This window comes from Squalius cephalus (assembly GCF_949319135.1).
Source record: "Squalius cephalus genome assembly, chromosome: 4".
In the NCBI taxonomy this organism is placed as follows: domain Eukaryota; kingdom Metazoa; phylum Chordata; class Actinopteri; order Cypriniformes; family Leuciscidae; genus Squalius; species Squalius cephalus.
This window is the reverse complement of record NC_137125.1, coordinates 41,956,891-41,978,455: the sequence shown is the minus strand read 5'-3', so window position 1 is coordinate 41,978,455 and position 21,565 is coordinate 41,956,891. Positions and strand designations below refer to the sequence as shown.

At 39.3% G+C, this 21,565-nt stretch overlaps 1 protein-coding gene across 7 annotated transcripts in view; it reads right to left on the bottom strand.

Annotated features, from left to right (window-relative positions):
* anks1b (ankyrin repeat and sterile alpha motif domain containing 1B) overlaps positions 1-21,565 on the bottom strand; it is a 170,790-nt gene that overhangs the window by 61,415 nt on the left and 87,810 nt on the right. For all 7 annotated transcript variants that reach the window (XM_079869804.1, XM_079869803.1, XM_079869805.1 and 4 more), the window contains one exon: positions 16,066-16,252. In XM_079869804.1, the coding sequence (XP_079725930.1) occupies positions 16,066-16,252 (187 nt within the window). The remainder of the gene's footprint in view (positions 1-16,065; positions 16,253-21,565) is intronic.

The following is a 21,565-nucleotide window of genomic DNA, read 5'->3' as shown; positions in this document are numbered from 1 at the left end:
CTGAATGCACACAGACTCATGGGGACTTGTGTCACAGTGGCGACCTAAATTGAGGTCCCCATGGGTACACAAGCTTATAAATCATACAGAATAAATTTTTTTGGAAATGTAAAAATGCAGAAAGTTTTCTGTGATGGGTAGGTTTAGGGGTAGGGTTAGTGTAAGGAGATAGAATATACCGTTTGTACAGTATAAAAACCATTAAGTCTATGGAGAGTCCCCACAAAGATAGTGAACCAGACATTCAACAGTGTGTGTGTGTGTGTGTGTGTGTGTGTGTGTGTGTGTGTGTGTGTGTGTCCGAACATTTTCTGCTAAATCAAATCTGCACAGGACTGTTTGGAAAATGTCTGAATAAAATAATAATAAAAAATGTAAAAAAAATTAATCAATCAAAGAACTTACTTAAGCTGGACAGAGACTTTCTTCTAGATCTGCTGTAAAGCCAAAAAAATAATAAAAAATAATAATAATAAAAAAAATAAAAAAAATAAAAAAATAAAATGACCTATTTCTACCCGAAACATTTATATTCACTAAAGAAATTTTGGTTACACTTTATTTTGATATTCCACTTTAAACATTATATCTATAAGTAACTTTGCAACTACATATCAACTAACTCTTATTAAACTATTAGTAGACTGTTATGTTAGGGTTCGGTTTAGTAGAATAAGTATATCTTATAATATCTGTTGGAGGACCATCACAATAAAGTGTTAGCAGATATTAAGCAGACAGTCTACTGATACTCCAATGAGAGTTAGTTGGCATGCAGATGCAGAGATACTTATAGTTAGTAGATGTTTAAAGTGGAACATCGAAATAAAGTGTAACCAAAGTTTTCCATGACTGCTGGAACCCTGAACAAACCAATGAATTCTTTAATTAAATGAACAAATATAAGATTACAAAAATATAGAATTGATTAATCAATAAATGACCTGACAGTGTAATAGTATTTATATATCTTTTTTAGTGTCTTCCTTCTCCTTAATTTCTAATATCTGTCCCGTTTCCCATATTCCTCTCAGATTAGATCTACAGCTAGAACCGCAACAGGTGACATCCGGTAGTCATGGAGACAACACAGTGGCTTCCTTAAATTATGGGCTCAAAGGGAGAGATGAAACAGTGAAAGGAAGAAGACAGACAGAAAGAAAGAAAGAAAGTGATCTACTGCAGATTGACTGTGGCGCCATCTTAACTGACCCACAGGGCAAAGAATCAGAGAGATCTCAGCAGAAGTTCTCAAGTCTTATCTGAGCACAGCAGAGAGTGCATCAAAAGCTCACGCAGGGTACAAAAGTCTGATCTGGGGTCAGCGGGAGGAAATCTATCCTGCAGCACAGCGTCTGAACTCTTCCCACGTAATTAGATCGCTAGGGTTACTTGTCGTAATTTATAAAAGACACATATATGAGAAACTTGAGCTTTGAGGTGAAAACAGTGGAGCAGAGATCATCCTCTGATAAAAACAAATCCTTCCCATTCAATTTGATGCACTGACAAGTTGCTGTGCTCAAAAAAAAAAAAAAAAAAAAAAAAAAGAGCAGAGAACAGGTGCAAAAAGCTACTGAATCACCAGCTGTTGCCCATTCCTCGTGTTTAAAAGGATAGTTTACACACACACACACACACACACACACACACACACACACACACACATTAAATTATGTCATCATTTAAACATTCCAAACTCCAAAAGAAGTAACATAAAAGGCGTACAAACGACTCAAGTCACTATATTCCAATTTAAGCATTTTATTTAAGTAGTCTGTTATATTGTTATAAAGATCTTAATGATTTATATTACAAGATTGTCAGGATCATCAAATGTTTTGCCCATATAAATATCAGCAACTTCACCAAAATACATATTTCTTTGCGATAGGTTTAGCCCTAATAAAACTGGGTTTAGCCCTGGTGTTTTTTCCTCCTTGAGTATGAGCTCAATATTCTCTTATATCATATATGTACACAAAAGCCACAAAGTCTGATGTAGCAATCAAATATGATACTAAAAAAAAAACTTTTTTAAATAAGATTTTGTCAATAAATGGTTCCATTAATATATATATACATATATATATATATATATATATATATATATATATATATATATATATATATATATATATATATATATATATATATTATATAATATAAATATATATTTCAGACTCCTTGAACTGCCACCTTATCGTGGTGGAGGGGTTTGAGTACCTGAACGATCCTAGGAGCTATGTTGTCCGGGGCTATATGCCCCTGGCAGGGTCTCCCAAGGCAAACAGGTCCTAGGTGACGGGTCAGACTAAGAGCGGTTCATAAGCCCATTATGAAGCAAATAAAAACAAGGACCGAGATGTCGTCCGGCATGGCGCAGGCGGAGGCCCACCCTGGACCTAGGCCCGGGGTTGGGACTCGCATGCGAGCACCTGGTTCATGGGCTCAGCCCGAAGGAGTGACGTGGGGCCGCCCTCCCGTGGCTTCACCACCTGCAGAGGGACCGTAAGGGGCCGGTGCATAGTGGATCGGGCAGCAGCCAAAGGCGGGGGCTGCGACGACCCGATCTCTGGACATGGAAACTGGCTTTAGGGACGTGGAACGTCACCTTACTGGCGGGGAAGGAGCCTGAGATTGTGCTCGAGGTTGAGAGGTACAGACTAGAGATAGTCGGGATCACCTCCACGCACAGCTTGAGCTCTAGAATCACACTCCTTGAGAGAAGCTGGACTCTCTACCACTCTGGAGTTGCCCATGGTGAGAAGCGGCAGGCTGGTTTGGGTTTGCTTACAGCCCCCCAGCTCAGCTGCCATGTGTTGGAGTTCACCCTGGTGAACGAGAGGGTCGCTTCCCTGCGCCTTCGGGTCGGGGACAGGTCTCTCACTGTCGTGTGTGCCTACGGGCCGAATGGCAGTGCAGAGTACCCGGCCCTCTTGAAGTCTCTGGAAGGGGTGCTGGAAAGCTCTCCGACTGGGGACTTCATCGTTCTACTGGAGGACTTCAACGCCCACGTGGGCAGCGACAGTGACACCTGGAGGGGCGTGATTGGGAGGAACGGCCCCCCTGATCTGAACCCGAGCGGTGTTCTGTTATTGGACTTCTGTGCTAGTTATAGCTTGTCCATAACGAACACCATGTTCAAGCATAAGGGTGTCCATCATTGCATGTGGCACCGGGACACCCTAGGCCGGAGGTTGATGATCGACTTTGTGGTCGTTTCATCCCACCTCCGACCGTATGTCTTGGACACTCGGGTGAAGAGGGGGGGACCTGGTGGTGAGTTGGATCCGATGGCGGGGGAGGAAGCTGGACAGACTCGGGAGACCCAAAAGTACTGTGACGGTCTGTTGGGAACGTTTGGCCGAGTCCCCTGTCAGAGAGATCTTTAACTCCCACCTCCGGCGGAGCTTCGACCGGATTCCGAGGAAGTCTGGAGATATTGAGTCCGAGTGGACCATATTCTCCACGAGGTGGACTCGTCCATCACCCAAGCTGAAGTCACCGAGGTAGTCAAGAAGCTACTCGGTGGCAAGGCACCGGGGGTGGATGAGATCCGCCTTGAGTACCTCAAATCTCTGAATGTTGTGGGGCTGTCTTGGCTGACACGCCTCTGCAACATTGCATGGCGGTCGGGGACAGTATCTCTGGGCTGGCAGACCGGGGTGGTGGTCCCTCTTTTTAAGAAGGGGGACCGGAGGGTGTGTTCCAACTACAGGGGATCACACTTCTCAGCCTCCCCAGGAAAGTCAATGCCAGAGTACTGGAGAGGAGAATTCGGCTGATAGTAGAACCTCGGATCCAGGAGGAACGGTGCGGTTTTCGTCCCGGTCGTGGAACACTGGATCAGTTCTATACTCTCTCCAGGGTCCAGGAGGGTTCATGGGAGTTCACCCAACCAATCCACATGTGCTTTGTGGATTTGGAGAAGGCATTCGACTGTGTGCCTCGTGGGGTTCTGCGGAGGGTGATCTGGGTGTATGGGGTCCGGGGCCCTTTGCTAAGGGCTGTCCGGTCCCTGTACAATCGGAGCAGGAGCTTGGTTTGCATTGCCGGCAGTAAGTCAGACTAGTTCCCGGGGCATGCTTGTTCTCCAGCAGGGCTGCCCTTTGTCACCGGTTCTGTTCATAATTTTTATGGGCAGAATTTCTAGGCGCAGCCAGGGGCCGGAGGGTGTCCAGTTTGGGGACCACACGATTTCGTCTCTGCTTTTTGCAGATGATGTTGTCATGTTGGCCCCATCAGACCAGGACCTTCAGCATGCACTGGGACGGTTTGCAGCCAAGTGTGAAGCAGCTGGGATGAGAAACAGCACCTCCAAGTCAGAGGCCATGGTTCTCAGTCGGCCGAAATGAGCTTTATCCGCAGGGTGGCTGGGCGCTCCCTTAGAGTTGGGTGAGGAGCTTTGTCACTCGGGAGGAGCTCAGAGTAGAGCCGCTGCTCCTCCACATCGAGAGGAGCCAGCTGAGGTGGCTCTGGCATCTGTTCCGGATGCCTCCTGGACTCCTTTCCAGGAGGAGACCCCGGGGAAGACCTAGGACACGCTGGAGGGATTATGTCTCTCGGCTGGCTTGGGAACGCCTCGGTATCCCCCCGGAAGAGCTGGAGGAAGTGTCTAGGGAGAGGGAAGTCTGGGCATCTCTGCTTAGACTGCTGCCCCCGCGACCCGGCCCCGGATAAGCGTAATAAGATGGATGGATGGATATTTCAGACTATTATTTCATATGTCAGGCTTTACAGGGTTAATTCTCATTAATAATACAACTCACCATATTTAATACATGCAAACCCAAATGAGATTTGAGAGAGATCTTCTCACACAAATCCATCATATAACTCCAGAAGATTTAGAATATAGAGCTCAAGTACTATCGAAACCACAGTAAATGAGGACTTAATTTTGATTTTGGGTGACTAGACTGCTGGGTGTGAGAGCAGCTTACGGAGTTCTTATCCAGATGATGAGCTTACTGCTGTATTTCTGACTCACTAGTGTGAAGAGCTCCTCCAGAACATGCAGTAAACAGCAGGGAGGAGAACATCAGCCAGAGCCAGTGATACAACAGGAGCCGCAGTGCATGCTGGGCCGACAGTGAAGAGCGAATCTCAGCTTGAATCTAAAGCCCAACAGGGGTTAAATTAAAAAGAGTATATTCTTAAAAAGTTGTGAACCTTCACTCCCTTCATTAAACATGGAGAAACACCCATGGTTAAAAATATCACATGCTACAATAATGCTAGATCACCTACCTCCTTCTTGAAAACCTCTATTGCGCTCGTATACTTTAGCAAACAGGTATAAGCAGCAAAACAGCCAGCAGAACTTTCCAGGAGGACGATCTTATGAGGAATGAGGTTATGTGTGCGAGTCCCACCTCTAAAGTCACACTCGCACACATTCGTTTACATGTAGTTTTTCATTCTCAAAGATCTGATAGGGCCACTGTTGCACCACACAGCATTCCAGTGATGTTTCTGTGCACACATTTACACACACTCATCTGTGCACATACTCGAACACACACACACAGCACTGTCATGTCTTGTCATGTCACAACAGAAACTAAATAAGTACTTTAGACGTATGTATTTGTGAGCTTATACAGTATATAGGAACTTAAAGTTAATGTTGTTTGTCTATTTAGATTAGTCTGAAATTCAAAATCAGGGTGGGGTTGTAGATGCAGGAGGAAGTAATGATGGAGAACAGTAGAAAAAGAGCAGAATGGGCTGAGCCGCTCACAAACGCACACACACACACTCTGAGCTGATGGCTGTCTCTTCCAGTGGATTAAAGGCCACATGTTTAATTGCTTGTTAACAAATGTTTACTGCGCCGTATTGAACTGCACCCATTTCCTGCCAAAAATAGGACCAGAGATCCTGCCAGTCCTACAGCAGCTCACAGAGAGAGGAAGAGAGGAAAATGTATGTGCATTTTACATACAGTTTAATAAATAAATAAATAAAGGACTCTGATATTCCAATAGTCAGAAAACAATCTTCTTGCTAAGGCATATTACTACTGTTCATACTTAGGGTCTGCAATGATAAAGCAAGGGGTTCGCAGACAGCTATATAATACAGAAAAAGTTTATCTGTGAGACTATTTGAAGGAAGTGTTATCTGTTTAGCATAATATATTATTAAATAATGCACTACCATTCAAAAGTAGTGTGATTTATAAGACACACTATAATGTTACCAAATATTTATATTTCAAATAAATGCTGTTCTTTTAATCTTTTCATTCATCAAAAATAAAATGAAAAAATGTATCATGGTTTCCACAAAAATATGAAGCAGCACAACTGTTTTCAACATTGATAATAATCAGAAATGTTTTTTAAGCACCAAATCAGCTTATTAGAGTGATTTCCGAGGGATCATGTGAAACTGAAGACTGGAGTAATGATGCTGAAAATTCAGCTTTGCATCACAGGAATAAATTACATTTGAAAATATATTAAAATAGAAACCAGTTTATAACCCAATAAAGTTTATTTAAACCATATTTCAAAATATTACTGTTCTTTTGTTTGTTTGTTTTTGCTTACCGACCTCAAACTTTTGAATGGCAGTGTATATAATTTTCATTACATTGAAAATATAGCTCTTTTTATATTGAACGGCTCTAAGTTGCCTGAGTGAGGAGGTCCCTGGGCATGTCAAATCATGACCTTTTTTTGAGGAAATGTATGCTATTACATTTCAAAACAATTAGACTTGTGATTTTTACCTAGTAGCCTATATTATAAAAAAGGTTTAAGAAAATCATAGGCTTACATTGAATGGGGGACATTGAATATCATAGGGGTGATGGCATGGGCTCTTTTGACTTGGGGCAGTAAGAAACCATCTAGAAACCCAGAGCTCCTTAGCAATGGCATATCCTTGTGCTAAAAAACACCCAGAACACAGTAGCAATCACATAGCAACCACAAAAATCAATCATTTTGAAAAGTCATAACATTCCTTAATCCTTTCCTCGATGTACTGAAGTGTGCATACAGTTTGAGGTTTGTTTATTCATATCACTAACCCAAGTATGCGCAAAGTATAAGCAATAGTAATAGTGATTCTTGTCTTATCAAATGTCTCTACCAAAGTATTGAGCATAAAATCCCAATAGCCCAAAAAAGTTGTAGTGACATTAACATAAATTGTCAAAAAATCATTAACTTGTGTAGCCTACAGATAGTCATAAAGCAGGGCGTGTATGAGCGTGTGAGCATTTCCTCACTGAGTTACATCAGGAGGGGCAAGTTAGGTTATGTTTGCAGGACAGGGTTCAGCACCACATCTGGTACAATCTTGTTTCATTTTCTCTGGTGCTTGTCTTTGACTCACTCTCAGATATTAAAAGTCACAGAACAATATCAGACCTGTCAATCACCTAACATCTTAAAGGGCCTGCTGGCCGACGTCTAAATGTACATCGATACAAATCAGTCTATGAATCTGTCAGTCACTCAGGTCTCATGGGTGGCACTTCTACAATATACAATTCAATATACCCTTTCTTGTAAGGAATCTCTCCCTATATACCCGCAGGAATCATAAACAATTATAAAATATTGAATTCACTGTAGCTTTCCCATTTGTCTCAAAGCGCACCATCTCCAAGGCAACCAGCATTGAAAAGTGCTGTGGGGTCCGTATGCTGTCAGAAGAGTGATGGTAGATTTGTGTAACATTAGAAACCAGAACTGTTTAGATGATACGAGTGTGTGTGTGTGTGCGCTTATACAGTTGTAGGAGTACATATATGCATGTGTATGTGAGTACTGTATGTGTGTGTGTGTGTTTATGGGTGGACAATAAAAACATTAATTTTCATCTAAGCACTCCAGGCACAGTACTCTGTGGAGGCAGGGAACACACACACACACACACACACACACACACACACACACACAGATCCTCTAATAAAACCCTCTTTAATGGAATGATGGTGTTTAATTATGCCACGGAGCCCCGTTAGCATGCTGACTCATAAAGACGAGTAGGGTGCACAATAACGCCTGCATGAGTGCACGGGTTCACACCAAAACACTCCATTAATAATATGGTGAAGAGCATAAGTGGACATCAGGTCAGTTTATAATTCTTGGACATTCTTGGCAGTACAAAAGAGGACAGTAAGGCAGTTATCGAAAAGTGAATTGAAGAACATGGTGGCTGTTGGAAAAGACATCCCAACTTTCAAATAAAAGAAACAATCAATGAACAAAGGCAACATCTAGTTTTGTTATTCTAGATTGCTAGTACAGGCATTTGTTTTTATATAAAATTTAGCAATTATTGTCAAATGATGCACTTTTTGTCATTATTTATTGATAATTGTTGTAAAATACCAAGTAGAGTCTAAAAATCTAAGATCACACTTTTTTTCTGGAAATCCTGGAAATTCAAGTTGAAATTTTTATAAATAAGTAAATAAATAAAAAAGAATGAATAAAAACAGAAAAAGTCAAAACAAATATTTAAGATCCTGCACTATTTCTAGGGCACTATTAGATTTTTTGTATTTATTTTTTAATGATTTGTTTTAAAAAATTGGATAAAATTTTCTACACATAATATATATACATATATATATATATATATATATATACAGTGGTTAAATTGGGCCGGGGCTCTCCGGGGCTCAGCCCCGGCACATAAGCCTGCTCGTTTGCAGTCAGTTGCCTACTGGAAATTATGTCACATAAAATTTGATGAAAGTGATGCTTTTGAAAACATATTTCTGATTAAAAATGAAAGATTTTGAAATGGCATGTCTATTTTGTCTTGGCGGAGCTGAGATGAGAACAATCGGGACACGGCCGTATTCTTGTTCAGCTGCTTAATCTCGTTGTCAGTCGACCATGATCGCGCACCGCTCGCGCATGCCATGCGCATCTAGGCTATTACTCAGAACTCCGACACGGATAAATGTACGCAGCAATAATGAATGTTCCTGGGAGATCCGTAGTTGCGCGGGATGTGGAAGCGCGCAAAAGTTCCAGAACCTTCGATCTACTGCCTTAAAAAAAAAAAAAAAAAACCCAAGCTGCTGGCCGCCGCTGCAGCAACAGATCAATTTAGTCAAGTTTGTTGGTTGTACAAAAAGTGCCCTGGCCTTGAATGACATTTAAGGTAAGGAAAAAATGCTTGGCACATTGTATGGGTCACTATCATAACAAGGTAATACAATGTGTAATCAAGCGTTTTATATTTAATATGAGGGAAATAGGCTACACATGCCGTGGACGTGACACAAAAAATCTTTAACTTTTAGGTGGCAAAATATTTTTTTGTAATTCTGTGAATTACACTGTGAATTACTACCCACCGGATGAAGAAGGGTTGGCTCTCCACAGAACATAACATATTCATTTTATTTTATTTTTCATGTTCGCATTTATGAGGAAAAAACAATGTTACGGACGGGACCGCTCTGAAAGTGGCACTAAACGACTGTTTAAAACTTTCACTGAGACCTCAAACAGAAAGCACAAAGCCTTTCTTTAAAATGAATTTCGTTTTGTATTAATTGTATCTTAATTTTAATCAATGTTTCATCAACCAATTGCCTGGATGATTTAATAAATAAGAAGTAAATATAGTAGGCCTATATAGACAATAGATAATCACGACATGGACGCGCCGGCGAGTGAACTGGACTCTCGTCTCATAAATGAACCGAAAGTCAGCATATAAGGGAGCCTACTTGCCTGACAGACCTGATAAATATATCTATAAGCTTGGAAGGTCTTCTTTTAAACAGAACAATTCAAAAGGAAAGAAAACAGACCGCTGCTTGAGTAGCCTAATCCGTATGAAATGTGCATTTCTCTCTGGCGCGTTCACTACTGCGAAGATTGCGAGGATAGCATCGTCAACTTCATCTATGCAGGGCACTGACACAGAAAACACTTGTTTATTAATAAACAATTAAATTGTCTCCTTGCTATATTTTACATATTCATAATCATTACTTTTGCCGGTTCTTTGTGACAGCTTTTAGGTGCTTTATTGGCAGCGCCACCCTTACATGAACGTGTCACCACCGCGTCAGCACCGAAAACAGGACATTTTTTTCAATCCCTGTTTTGGCAGGGGAAAAACTGATCAGAAAATGTAACGAAACGTTGTAGAAATGTAGTGGAGTAGAAAGTATAATAATTGCTGCAAAATGTAACGAAGTAAAAGTCAAAAGTATGCACTATTGATTCTACTTAAGTAAAGTAGGCCTACAGAAACGAAGTATTTGCACTTCGTTACATTCCACCACTGCTGATTAACAGTAGGCTAATGTCCTAATACCTGTTGATACTACAACAATGCAAATATGCTCTTAACCTTGCAGTTTTTCACATATCATGTAAGACTCAATTTCTCCATTTATTTGCACAAAACTCTCCAGAAAATGCCATTTGATAGTTTATTTTTCAAAAAAAATTGACCCCCCTAGGGAGAGCCCCCCCACATAATAAATCCCTATTTAACCCCTGTATATATATATATATATATATATATATATATATATATATATATATATATATTGCACACACACACCACACACACACACACACATATATATCAATGCATATACACTCACCTAAAGGATTATTAGGAACACCTGTTCAATTTCTCATTAATGCAATTATCTAATCAACCAATCACATGGCAGTTGCTTCAATGCATTTAGGGGTGTGGTCCTGGTCACGACAATCTCCTGAACTCCAAACTGAATGTCAGAATGGGAAAGAAAGGTGATTTAAGCAATTTTGAGCGTGGCATGGTTGTTGGTGCCAGACGGGCCGGTCTGAGTATTTCACAATCTGCTCAGTTGCTGGGATTTTCACGCACAACCATTTCTAGGGTTTACAAAGAATGGTGTGAAAAGGGAAAAACATCCAGTATGCGGCAGTCCTGTGGGCGAAAATGCCTTGTTGATGCTAGAGGTCAGAGGAGAATGGGCCGACTGATTCAAGCTGATAGAAGAGCAACTTTGACTGAAATAACCACTCGTTACAACCGAGGTATGCAGCAAAGCATTTGTGAAGCCACAACACGCACAACCTTGAGGCGGATGGGCTACAACAGCAGAAGACCCCACCGGGTACCACTCATCTCCACTACAAATAGGAAAAAGAGGCTACAATTTCACGAGCTCACCAAAATTGGACAGTTGAAGACTGGAAAAATGTTGCCTGGTCTGATGAGTCTCGATTTCTGTTGAGACATTCAGATGGTAGAGTCAGAATTTGGCGTAAACAGAATGAGAACATGGATCCATCATGCCTTGTTACCACTGTGCAGGCTGGTGGTGGTGGTGTAATGGTGTGGGGGATGGTTTCTTGGCACACTTTAGTGGCCCCTTAGTGCCAATTGGGCATCGTTTAAATGCCACGGCCTACCTGAGCATTGTTTCTGACCATGTCCATCCCTTTATGACCACCATGTACCCATCCTCTGATGGCTACTTCCAGCAGGATAATGCACCATGTCACAAAGCTCAAATCATTTCAAATTGGTTTCTTGAACATGACAATGAGTTCACTGTACTAAAATGCCCCCCACAGTCACCAGATCTCAACCCAATAGAGCATCTTTGGGATGTGGTGGAACGGGAGCTTCGTGCCCTGGATGTGCATCCCACAAATCTCCATCAACTGCAAGATGCTATCCTATCAATATGGGCCAACATTTCTAAAGAATGCTTTCAGCACCTTGTTGAATCAATGCCACGTAGAATTAAGGCAGTTCTGAAGGTGAAAGGGGGTCAAACACAGTATTAGTATGGTGTTCCTAATAATCCTTTAGGTGAGTGTATGTGTGTGTGTGTGTGTGTGTGTGTGTGTGTGTGTGTGTGTGTGTGTGTGTGTGTGTGTGTGTGTGTGTGTGTGTGTGTGTGTGTGCGTGTGCGTGTGTGCGCATGTTCTCATGTTTAAAGCTATACTTTTAAACATGAGAAATGGGCAACGGCTGGTGATTCAGTAGCTTTTTGCACCTGTTCTCTGCTCTTTTTCTCTTTTTTTTTGAGCACAGCAACCTGTCAGTGCATCAAATTGAATGGGAAGGATTTGTTTTTATCAGAGGATGATCTCTGTCCCACTGTTTACACCTCAAAGCTCAACTTTCTCATATGTGTCTTTTACAACAAGTAACCCAAGCAATCTAATTATACAAACACACACACACACACACACACAATATATCAATGTAATAATATATAAACACATATATTATATAAACAAAATGTTATGTTAGATGTTATTAATCGATTTGACAGAACTAGATATATATATATAAACATTTAGCCAACAGTTTAAGAGATTTCATTCTTTCTCCATTCAAGTAGATCAAAACTGTGATTTGGAAAAAAGCTGGAAATAGCTGTCCAAGGGCATTATCAAGATGCCCACAGACTGGACTGATGCTGCCATTAAGTGATGTTAGAATGGCTGTATTTACTGGTTGAATGCACAAGAACGCCACCACAATGCTGTAATTGCCAGTGGGCAACCCGGTATTTTTCTTTGACCTACTCATTTACAGAATCATCATGGAAGCCACTGTAATTGTTATTGTAACTAGTTTAGTTTAGTAGTTTGTACACGTTGAAGAGTAAATGTCAAATCTATAGCCTTGTGTGCAGCAATCCAACAAACTCTACTGGCCAAACCATTCCCCACTTCTCACTTGCTGTCTCTCCTTAATCCCACTCATGCAATAAAGGCATCAATGTCCAGAAGACCTTTTGAAAATTGTCAAATGCATACCTTTCATTTCAACCAGACTGCTTTACTCCAATACATCCCATTTTAATTACAATTTGCAAAGTCAAAAGTAGGAACTTGCAATGGAAATGAAATATTAAGTAGGAACAACGCTACAAATTAAATATTATAATATTTAATTCTGACATCCAATCAATGAATTCATTGCTGAACTTTTCGACTGGTTGAGGTGATGGACGCAGGTCATCATGCTTGGCAATAAAAGGACAACTTGACTCTATCTCGCAGCTGAAAGGCCTCAGTGCATCGCAACGCTGCAATCTCACTCATCTCTCCCCACAGTTACAAAAAACCACATCAATAATGTTTGCACCAAGCGCAGCTGGATAAAAATACACCACCTTTGGTAACCCAAAGCGATGAGAACTTGTCTTCTCCACACTCTCATCATGCCTCCGTCTATCTCTCCATCTCTCTTGCACCTACTGTAGGGAAACGACAGAACTTCATTTCATTACCTATGAAGGCACGGCATCAAAGAAACTACAATGCGCTCCTCACTCAACGCTAGTTGCCACGGCAACAATACAATGAACATTATAATTCTAATAAATAGTGAGGAGGAGGAGGAGGAGGAGGAGGAGGAGGAAGATGGAAAAAAAAGAAGATAGGGTGAACGAAAGCATGAAAATGTGAGATCTATTCCTGGAGCTGCAGAGAGAGGACTTCAATGCCTTTACTGTGATTTCAGCTCTGATCCGTGGCTTCAATCACAACAGCGCTTGGAATGTATGTCTTGGCCTCTCAGAGGAGATGCTAACATGTGATTCCAATGATGGCGGCTTTTTTTTTTTTTTTTTACATCATATGCCAGCAGAATTAAATAAAAATACCATCAACAGAAGGCACTGCTAGATGTTGATAACCTACAAATCTGCTTCTGTTCCAGGCAAGAAGGCAAAGAACCTCAGAACTTCACACTACCAGATGAAACACCTCAGAAACCCCTTGAAATTTGCCACCATACAAAGTCCTGCGACAGTGGGACAGAAGACACGTGTATTAGGGCAGACCAACAGGGAGCCGCCATCAAAGAGAAGAGGAGAGCACCCCTCCATTTGAAAAGCCCCCTGTTAGACTGGAGAGTGACTGAGATGAAAAGGCCCTTTTCACAGTGGAGACCTGGCAAACAGAGATATAAACTTCCCTGTAGTGGCAAAAGGGTTTTGAATGCAACAGTGATATTTCCTTCACCATCCATCACCATTTGCCTTCCTTAAGAGATTGCTTGTCTTGTACAGAGGGAATGACATATAATGTGGCCAGGGAGAGTCATGTACTGTAACTCACAGGCCAAATGAGGCTTTAGTTTAAGGGTTGCCAGGACCTTCAGCCACACACATCCACAGGTAGGGAGAATTTCAGGAGCGATACAGAAGAAATAATGGCATCCTTTGGGATCTATATAAGTGATTTAGTTTAATAAATGGTACAAAAGTTTGAAGATGAAAAAATTCAAAATCAACTTTTTTTTGCCACACCTGCCAATGGGGAGTATATTTACCAGCCATAAATACTTACCAATCCATGAAAATAATTGTGCATTATTTTATCATTTTTTATACAATATAATATAGTATAATAATATAATATAATTAATATGTAAACATATATATTTAAAAATATATATATTTTTATATGTAAAAAAATAAGATAATTACATTATAAAAGAAACATATTATCATATATATATATATTACCTTATACATTATATGTGTGTGTGTGTGTGTGTGTGTGTGTGTGTGTGTACTTTTTATGGCTGATAAGAAACTATTTAATATATATATATATATTAAATACTTTCTTATCAGCCATAAAAAGTACTAGACAATATTTAGTAATATTTTTTAATATAATATAATATAATATAATATAATATAATATAATATAATATAATAATTGTAACATCTATCTATCTATCTATCTCTCTATCTATCTATCTCTCTAAAAAAAGTACAATTTATTTATCAAATTTGAGAAATAATTACATTATAATTGAAAATAATATATACTGTATTTATAACTGCAATACTTGAATTATCATAATATCACAACTACTTCTCCTGAGTGAGTGAGTCAGAATCTATCTTTATGTGAAACCGTACCTGCCGCAAAAACGTCAAAAAGACACATGTTTCTCATACTGATCCTCTTAATGAGAGTTATTTCACATCTGGTGGAAAAATAAAAAATGCTACTGAAAAAAATCCTTGATTGTCAAAAGTATATTTTTACTGGACAACTCACAAATAACTGTTTTATTTACTCACCAAACACAATTATTTCTAACAAGTGGTGTGTTCATTTTGGATGCTACCTGACTGCAGGAGGAAAGTAAAAAATGCACTTAACAAAGGTAGCCATTGCAACATCCCCCCTGTTACCGTATCTAAACTAAAAGAGCAAACTTGGCAAAAGTGAATAAGCACTAACTCTTATAATTAGATTCTCTCTCTCCCACCTCCCTACTTTCCCCCCATTTCTCTGAACACATGCGTCAGGGGATCAGGGTGCCAGACAAGCATGTGCGAAGCATTAGTGAAATCCAACGGACTGCAAAGTACACCAGCGTCACCATGACTACCCCACCTCAGCACCAGGATGACATCGCCATGGAAACAGCATCAACTGCCCACTCGACCAGCAGTGCCGTAGGTGGATGCTGAGGAAATGACAGCAAAACTGCCCGTGCCAAAACACTGACGTTTGCTGAGATGGTGCGTTTGCAGAGGGCCTTGTGCAGAACCTCCCTGTGTCGCTCTCTGAATGCAGTATTTTTACAAACAATTCAGACCGAGGACATTCCCACATGCTCTGATGCTGGCTGCTGCTTTCATACCGTGCCGAGTAGCTGAGCGGCACTTTAAAATGCTGTTCAAGCCGTTAAAATGTGGTTTGATGAGTAATTCAGTCACACTTTTACAGTAGTGCTGCTCAAAGCAGCGGGAATCACTCCATTGCTGGCACAAGCAAATCAAGAGAGAGGCTTCCTGCTGAAATTAACATGTCTGTATGAGAGACGCGAGGGGGGTCGGCTGGGTTATCCAGCCGGGGATATCATTGGCTGAAATGCCCATAGAAACACCTCCCCTGTGAACAGAAAGCGAACCTGTCCCAAAGCTACTATTATTTGTTTACTCAAGACACTTTCATAACGCTATATTCTTCCTGCATGTCAACAGTTTTCTCAAATTGTGTCTTTCTTATTGGTCTTAAGGGATTTTAAGAGAAATCTTTGTCCTCTGGACCAACAAGATGAGAAGAGTCGTACCAGTGAGGCCGTAGTCTTCTGCGGATCCGGTCGAGCAGTTGGCGGGGCTGATGGGGGGGCTGGCGGGGGGGCTGGTGCTGAAGCTGGCGTAGCCAAGAGATGAGCTGACCTCCGAGGGCTCACAGCTGTGGTTCTGTAGGGGTTTCTGGACGTCCTGGGAGGAGGACAGCGAGGTCCGTTGCTTTGGCTATGACAAGAAAGAGTGAAATGTTGCATTAGTCACTTAAAAAGTCTATTTTATATTAGCCAAGATGATACAATCTCCAAAGCGATCGTAACCAATTACTGGCTGCTGGAGTCATCTAGAAGAGAGTGGTATCAAATTTCTGGACTGTGAATATGAGCGACAATGCATAAATGTGTGGTTTACAATTCAACTTCAAATAATTAAGAGCAGCAGACTGAGTTTGGACATGTTTCACTGAGCAATGCTCATGTTCATGATTCACCAGAATTTTTAATCAAGCTTGTTTTTGAGCAAAAATAAAATGGAAGCACATTTTATTTTTAAAAGGTAAAAAAAAAGAAGTTTAAAATAAATAAATTTACATCGTTAGGTATAAAGTCGAACATAAGGGTGCAATTATGAGAGTCACAATTGCAAGATATGAAGTCACATTGTGAGATATAATCAGATTTTAAAGTGGCAAATGAGAAATAAATTCAAAACTGCTAAATATAGTAAAATGGTCATATGTAAATTCACAATTACGAAAAAAGTAGTAGTTGTGAGAAATTAGTAATTACGAAAAAAGTTGCAATTGTGAGAAAGTCACAAATGTGAGGCATATACAGTAGTCACAATAGAAATAAAGTCGCAATTGCGAGATAAGAAGTCATAATTAGTCATAATTATGGGAAAATGCTAAATAAAGTCAAACTGTGAGATAAATTAATTATGAGAAATAGCTGTAATTGTGAGAAAGGTGCAATTACGAGAAATAGTTGCAATTGTGAGAATGTCACAATTACGAGAAATAGCTGCAATTGTCAGAAAGTACAGTTGCAATTACATCAAATAGTTGCAATTGTGAGAAAGTCGCAATTACGAAAAAAAGTTGTAAGTGTGAGTGTAAGTAGCAATTGTAAGATATATAGTCACAATAGAAATAGTTGCAATAGCAAGATATTAAGTCATAGTTATGGGAAATTGCTAAATAAAAAGAAAAATGAATTACGAGAAAAACTTGTAATTGTGAGAAAGTCGCAATTAAGAGAAATAGTTACAAGTGTGAGAAAGTTGCACTTGTAAGATATATAGTCGCAATAGAAATAGTCACAATAGTAAGAAGTTATAATTATGGGAAACTGCTAAATATAAGGTCAAATTGTGAGATATAAATTAAATACGAGAAATGGTCACAATTCTTAGAAAGTCGCAACAGCCTTATATATTTCCATAAATGGCTCAAATCGCTGTAAGAAAAAGAACATTTTAATGGTGCCCATGCAAAACGATCCACAAATGTTGTGGACTGTTGTCAGGGTGTTGCTACACAGTTGCTGAGGTGTTCTGTCTGGCTGTTAACCTGTTCCTGTGCATTTGCTTTGTCCTGCATAGTTGGTGACTGGCCCAAAATCAATATCTCCCACCCCCAAGTTTGTATAAAATTCTGATGCTTGCTTTCACTAACGATTTCTGCAAATACATCCCAACAAAAATCAAGTGCACTACGCAATAGAGTTTGTCTACAGTAGAGAAGTAAGCCTGTAAGTAGGAGGTGGAATAGATGTGCGATACATATTGCTCAGCGAGAGGGAGAGACAGAGTGAGATAGGAGAGAAAACGGCAAAAGGAGATGACTATGTGCAGAGTCAAGCAGTTGTATAACCACAGGAAGCCTTACATCATCATCTTTGCTTTCAGTTGCATCACAGGTGTCCAAAATGGCAAATTAATTATTATGCATGAGAAAAATGTCTCTGATTTAAGTGATTTAATTTCACACGCACTTGGCAGAAAACTGACTCCACTTGAAAACAGTGCTAAAAATCATTGAGCAAACAAGATTGAAGTAAAGAGAGGGAGAACTGTGGTTATATTTAATAAAATAAAAAAAGATACATAATAAATACATTTAAAGCAAAAGTTTTTTACTGTACGTGCTTCAACCAGCCTTAAGTCAATTTTCTTTGTTTAATAATGTACAACATGACTGCAGCTTACCTCTAATGGCCTCCAACCAAAGTAGATCTCACCACGTTTCTACAACCTGTTCGCAATATAATTCTTAAAGATGTTCTTGTGTCTAAACTAGCTCAGTGTTGGAAAACTGATCCTTATTCTTTCCTCTCGGGGTGGTTAAATATTCAATAAAAAAATTAAATAAATAAAAAAAGGCCAACAGATCTGATTTTCATTGGGAGAAATAAAGTAATTATGTGTCTCTTTTATATACAAAATGGATATTTTTCTTTACATACAATGGTACTTAAGTTATTCTTTGCTTATGTTTTGTTTGTTTCTGCAGTTTTGCATTTGCATCCGTTTGATTCCTCTGTATTTTTATTTGCTCATTTCATGCAAAGTCATTATTATTATCATTATACCAAGCAGATATTTGAGTGCATTTTTTTGATTTCATGTATACTTTATTTATTTAATTGAGAAACACTGCTCACTATTAATGCTTTTCAACACTGTAAAAAGTGAACAGTTGGATCAACTTAAAAAATTACTTTAATTGGTAACACCTAAAGAAATTAAGTTTTCTCAACTTAAATTATCACGTTTTTCATGATAAAACATGATAATTTAAGTTGAGAAAACTTAATTTCTTTAGGTGTTACCAATTAAAGTAATTTTTTTAAGTTGATCCAACTATTCACTTTTTACAGTGAATACCACCTGAATTAATTTTTAAAAATCCTGCAGCACTCAATTACCATTTTCTGTTGGAAAAGAGGTGATAAAGATAGTTGAGCAAATGTGCGTATTTGACTATGCGCAGCAACCAGTTTAGCCCGAATCTGCAAATTCAGGCAATATTAATTTTGTTGTCAAACACACCTTGTGTCAGGAAGTGCTGCTAATGAACCTGTTACTCACACGCAGACTTGCTGTCTCTCACCATGAACTCCTAATGAGTCTGTCATGGCTGACTGTAGTTAAATTAAAAAAAAAAACATGCCTGTTCATCAAACACACCCACTGTCTCCTCTAATAATGTTCTACAGCAGTCTCACACATACACACACACACACTTTGACAGATTTCTCTCCAAGGTGGGGATAAAGAAGCACACATGGTAGACTTGCACACACGTGCATGTGTGGCTGCACGTTAGCTAACTAACACTACCTTCATTACGCAGGGCATTATTCGGCGAATGAGTACAGAGTGAGAAATTGTGCGCTAATTTATGGATGGTAATTATGATAATTATTCAGTGGGCTTTGGGATCGTGGGGCAATAAATGCTACTAACACGACCGTTTCACCTCCCAGTGGGGCATTCAGCACATTTAGGAATGCAGTACTGTCAATGCGTATGCAGATCACATTCAGCTCAAATCTCGGAGCGAGAATTTATAATTACGGAGAAACATTCAGCATTGATTTTATATGCTCATCTAGTTTGGGAAATACGTTGAGTGACACAGGGTGTTGATCTACCATCTGCAGAAGGATCTCTGGGTGCATCTCTTGACACTTGTCAAGAACGTGTTTGAGTCAAATTCTCATTACTATAATGTGGGAAAAACTCTAATTCATTCTCATAATGTGGGGGGGGATTACAAATATATATTACAGTGTAAACCCTAATGCTCGAAATAATTAATTGGTTTGAGTAGGGTAAATTAGTTACATCGAATTAACTTTTATGAGTATTTAGAACCTTTTTCTTTTGAGTTCACAAAACTGACACATTTTAAGTAATATGAATTGTTTCATTGTTTTGAGTTTTCTCAACCAGAGGCATTCAGCAAACATAAAAGGGGGACTTAGAATTATTGAATTATATTTAAGAAAATGTAGTTTAATTAAAATGCTAAAAACATCAAGATGTAAACTGAAATTATATATATATATTCCCCCCTCAAGTTTATTTTTATTTTTATTGAAGAACATAGAGAATCAGAATCTTGAATCTTCTGGAATCAAAAAATGTATCATGATTAATTAATTTAATTAAATGTACAGTGTCAACAGTATCAAGCTCCTATCATCTGTTAACAACAACAGAAAAAAAAAAACGTTTACATGTTAAAAACAAGCAGTGATGATGTCATTACAGAAATATTGGACAACAATGGGCCTTGGAGTCAAAAAAGCTTGAGGTGCTGCAATAAAAAAATTGTTTTGTTTGTTTGTTTTTTGCAGTAATGAGAATGTGGAATTTAGAAAATGTGTTTAATTGTCATGAGAAAAAATGGTTTTTAATTTGATCTTTGACCTGAAATATGACCAAAACAAAGTTTGCAAAGCTAAAAAATATTTCATGATATCATAACCCTGTATATGCCTTCTACTGTGATAAGGTGATTTAATCACAAGCTTTTGCTTTTATCGTGATAATGTCAATTTACACTGTTAAAGAACTGCTGTGCTGATTATTTTTTATTTTCACATTCTCCCTTTGTACACTAGCTGATCCACAGAGGGTGTGGATGTGAATTTGAAAGTGCCCCAATGATTCACACAAGACTGTAGCAAGGCTGGTTTATAATACTGAGTGCCGCAAGCAGTTTATTCATCCAGATAAAGATGCAGATTGAGCAACCTTGATGCATATAGAGCAACACTTCTATCAACATTCCTCTTGTTCGTCCTCCACCTCACACACAAACACACACACTTTCACTCATTTCAATACAACTACCGTCTCCATGACAACGGAGGCAAAGCTGCAAGAACAGGGAGCACCGCAATAACAACAACATTACCAAATATAGAGTTCCTGTTGCTAAAAAAAGACAACAGGAACACACTCAGCAAAGGAGGGGCTGCTATTCATTACAAATTGAGACGCCTCAAAGCAGAAATCAAACAGTTTTACAACACCTTTTAACCTTAAATGATCCTTAAACAAGCAACACCAGAAGAAATCATGACAAATGAAAGGAATAGTTCAACAAAAATGACATTTACATCATCATTTATCTCATTAACCTCATTACCAAAACCTATATATGTATATACACACATATATATATACAACAGTTCGTTCTGGTTCTTGAATCTGATTGGCCATGCGATATTCCCCCAGTATCAACACAGGAACCGTTTCACCGTTTGTATCACTCTGCTTACGGCGACTGTCAAGTTTTTTATGCAGGAATGTAGCTATTTAGACCTCAAATATGTGACCATATATAAACATAGCGCCTATTTTACAGTTTGTTTAGAGGCCAGGCCGTCCAGCGGCCGCTCAGTGCTCATGTATCCGCAGAGAACAGCGTCATCTCGGACAGTCTTTCAGGAATTTTCCACTGGCTCTGATGTAGATAGTGGTTTAACATTATATATAATTTATTTGGGGTATATTAAACAGGCAACC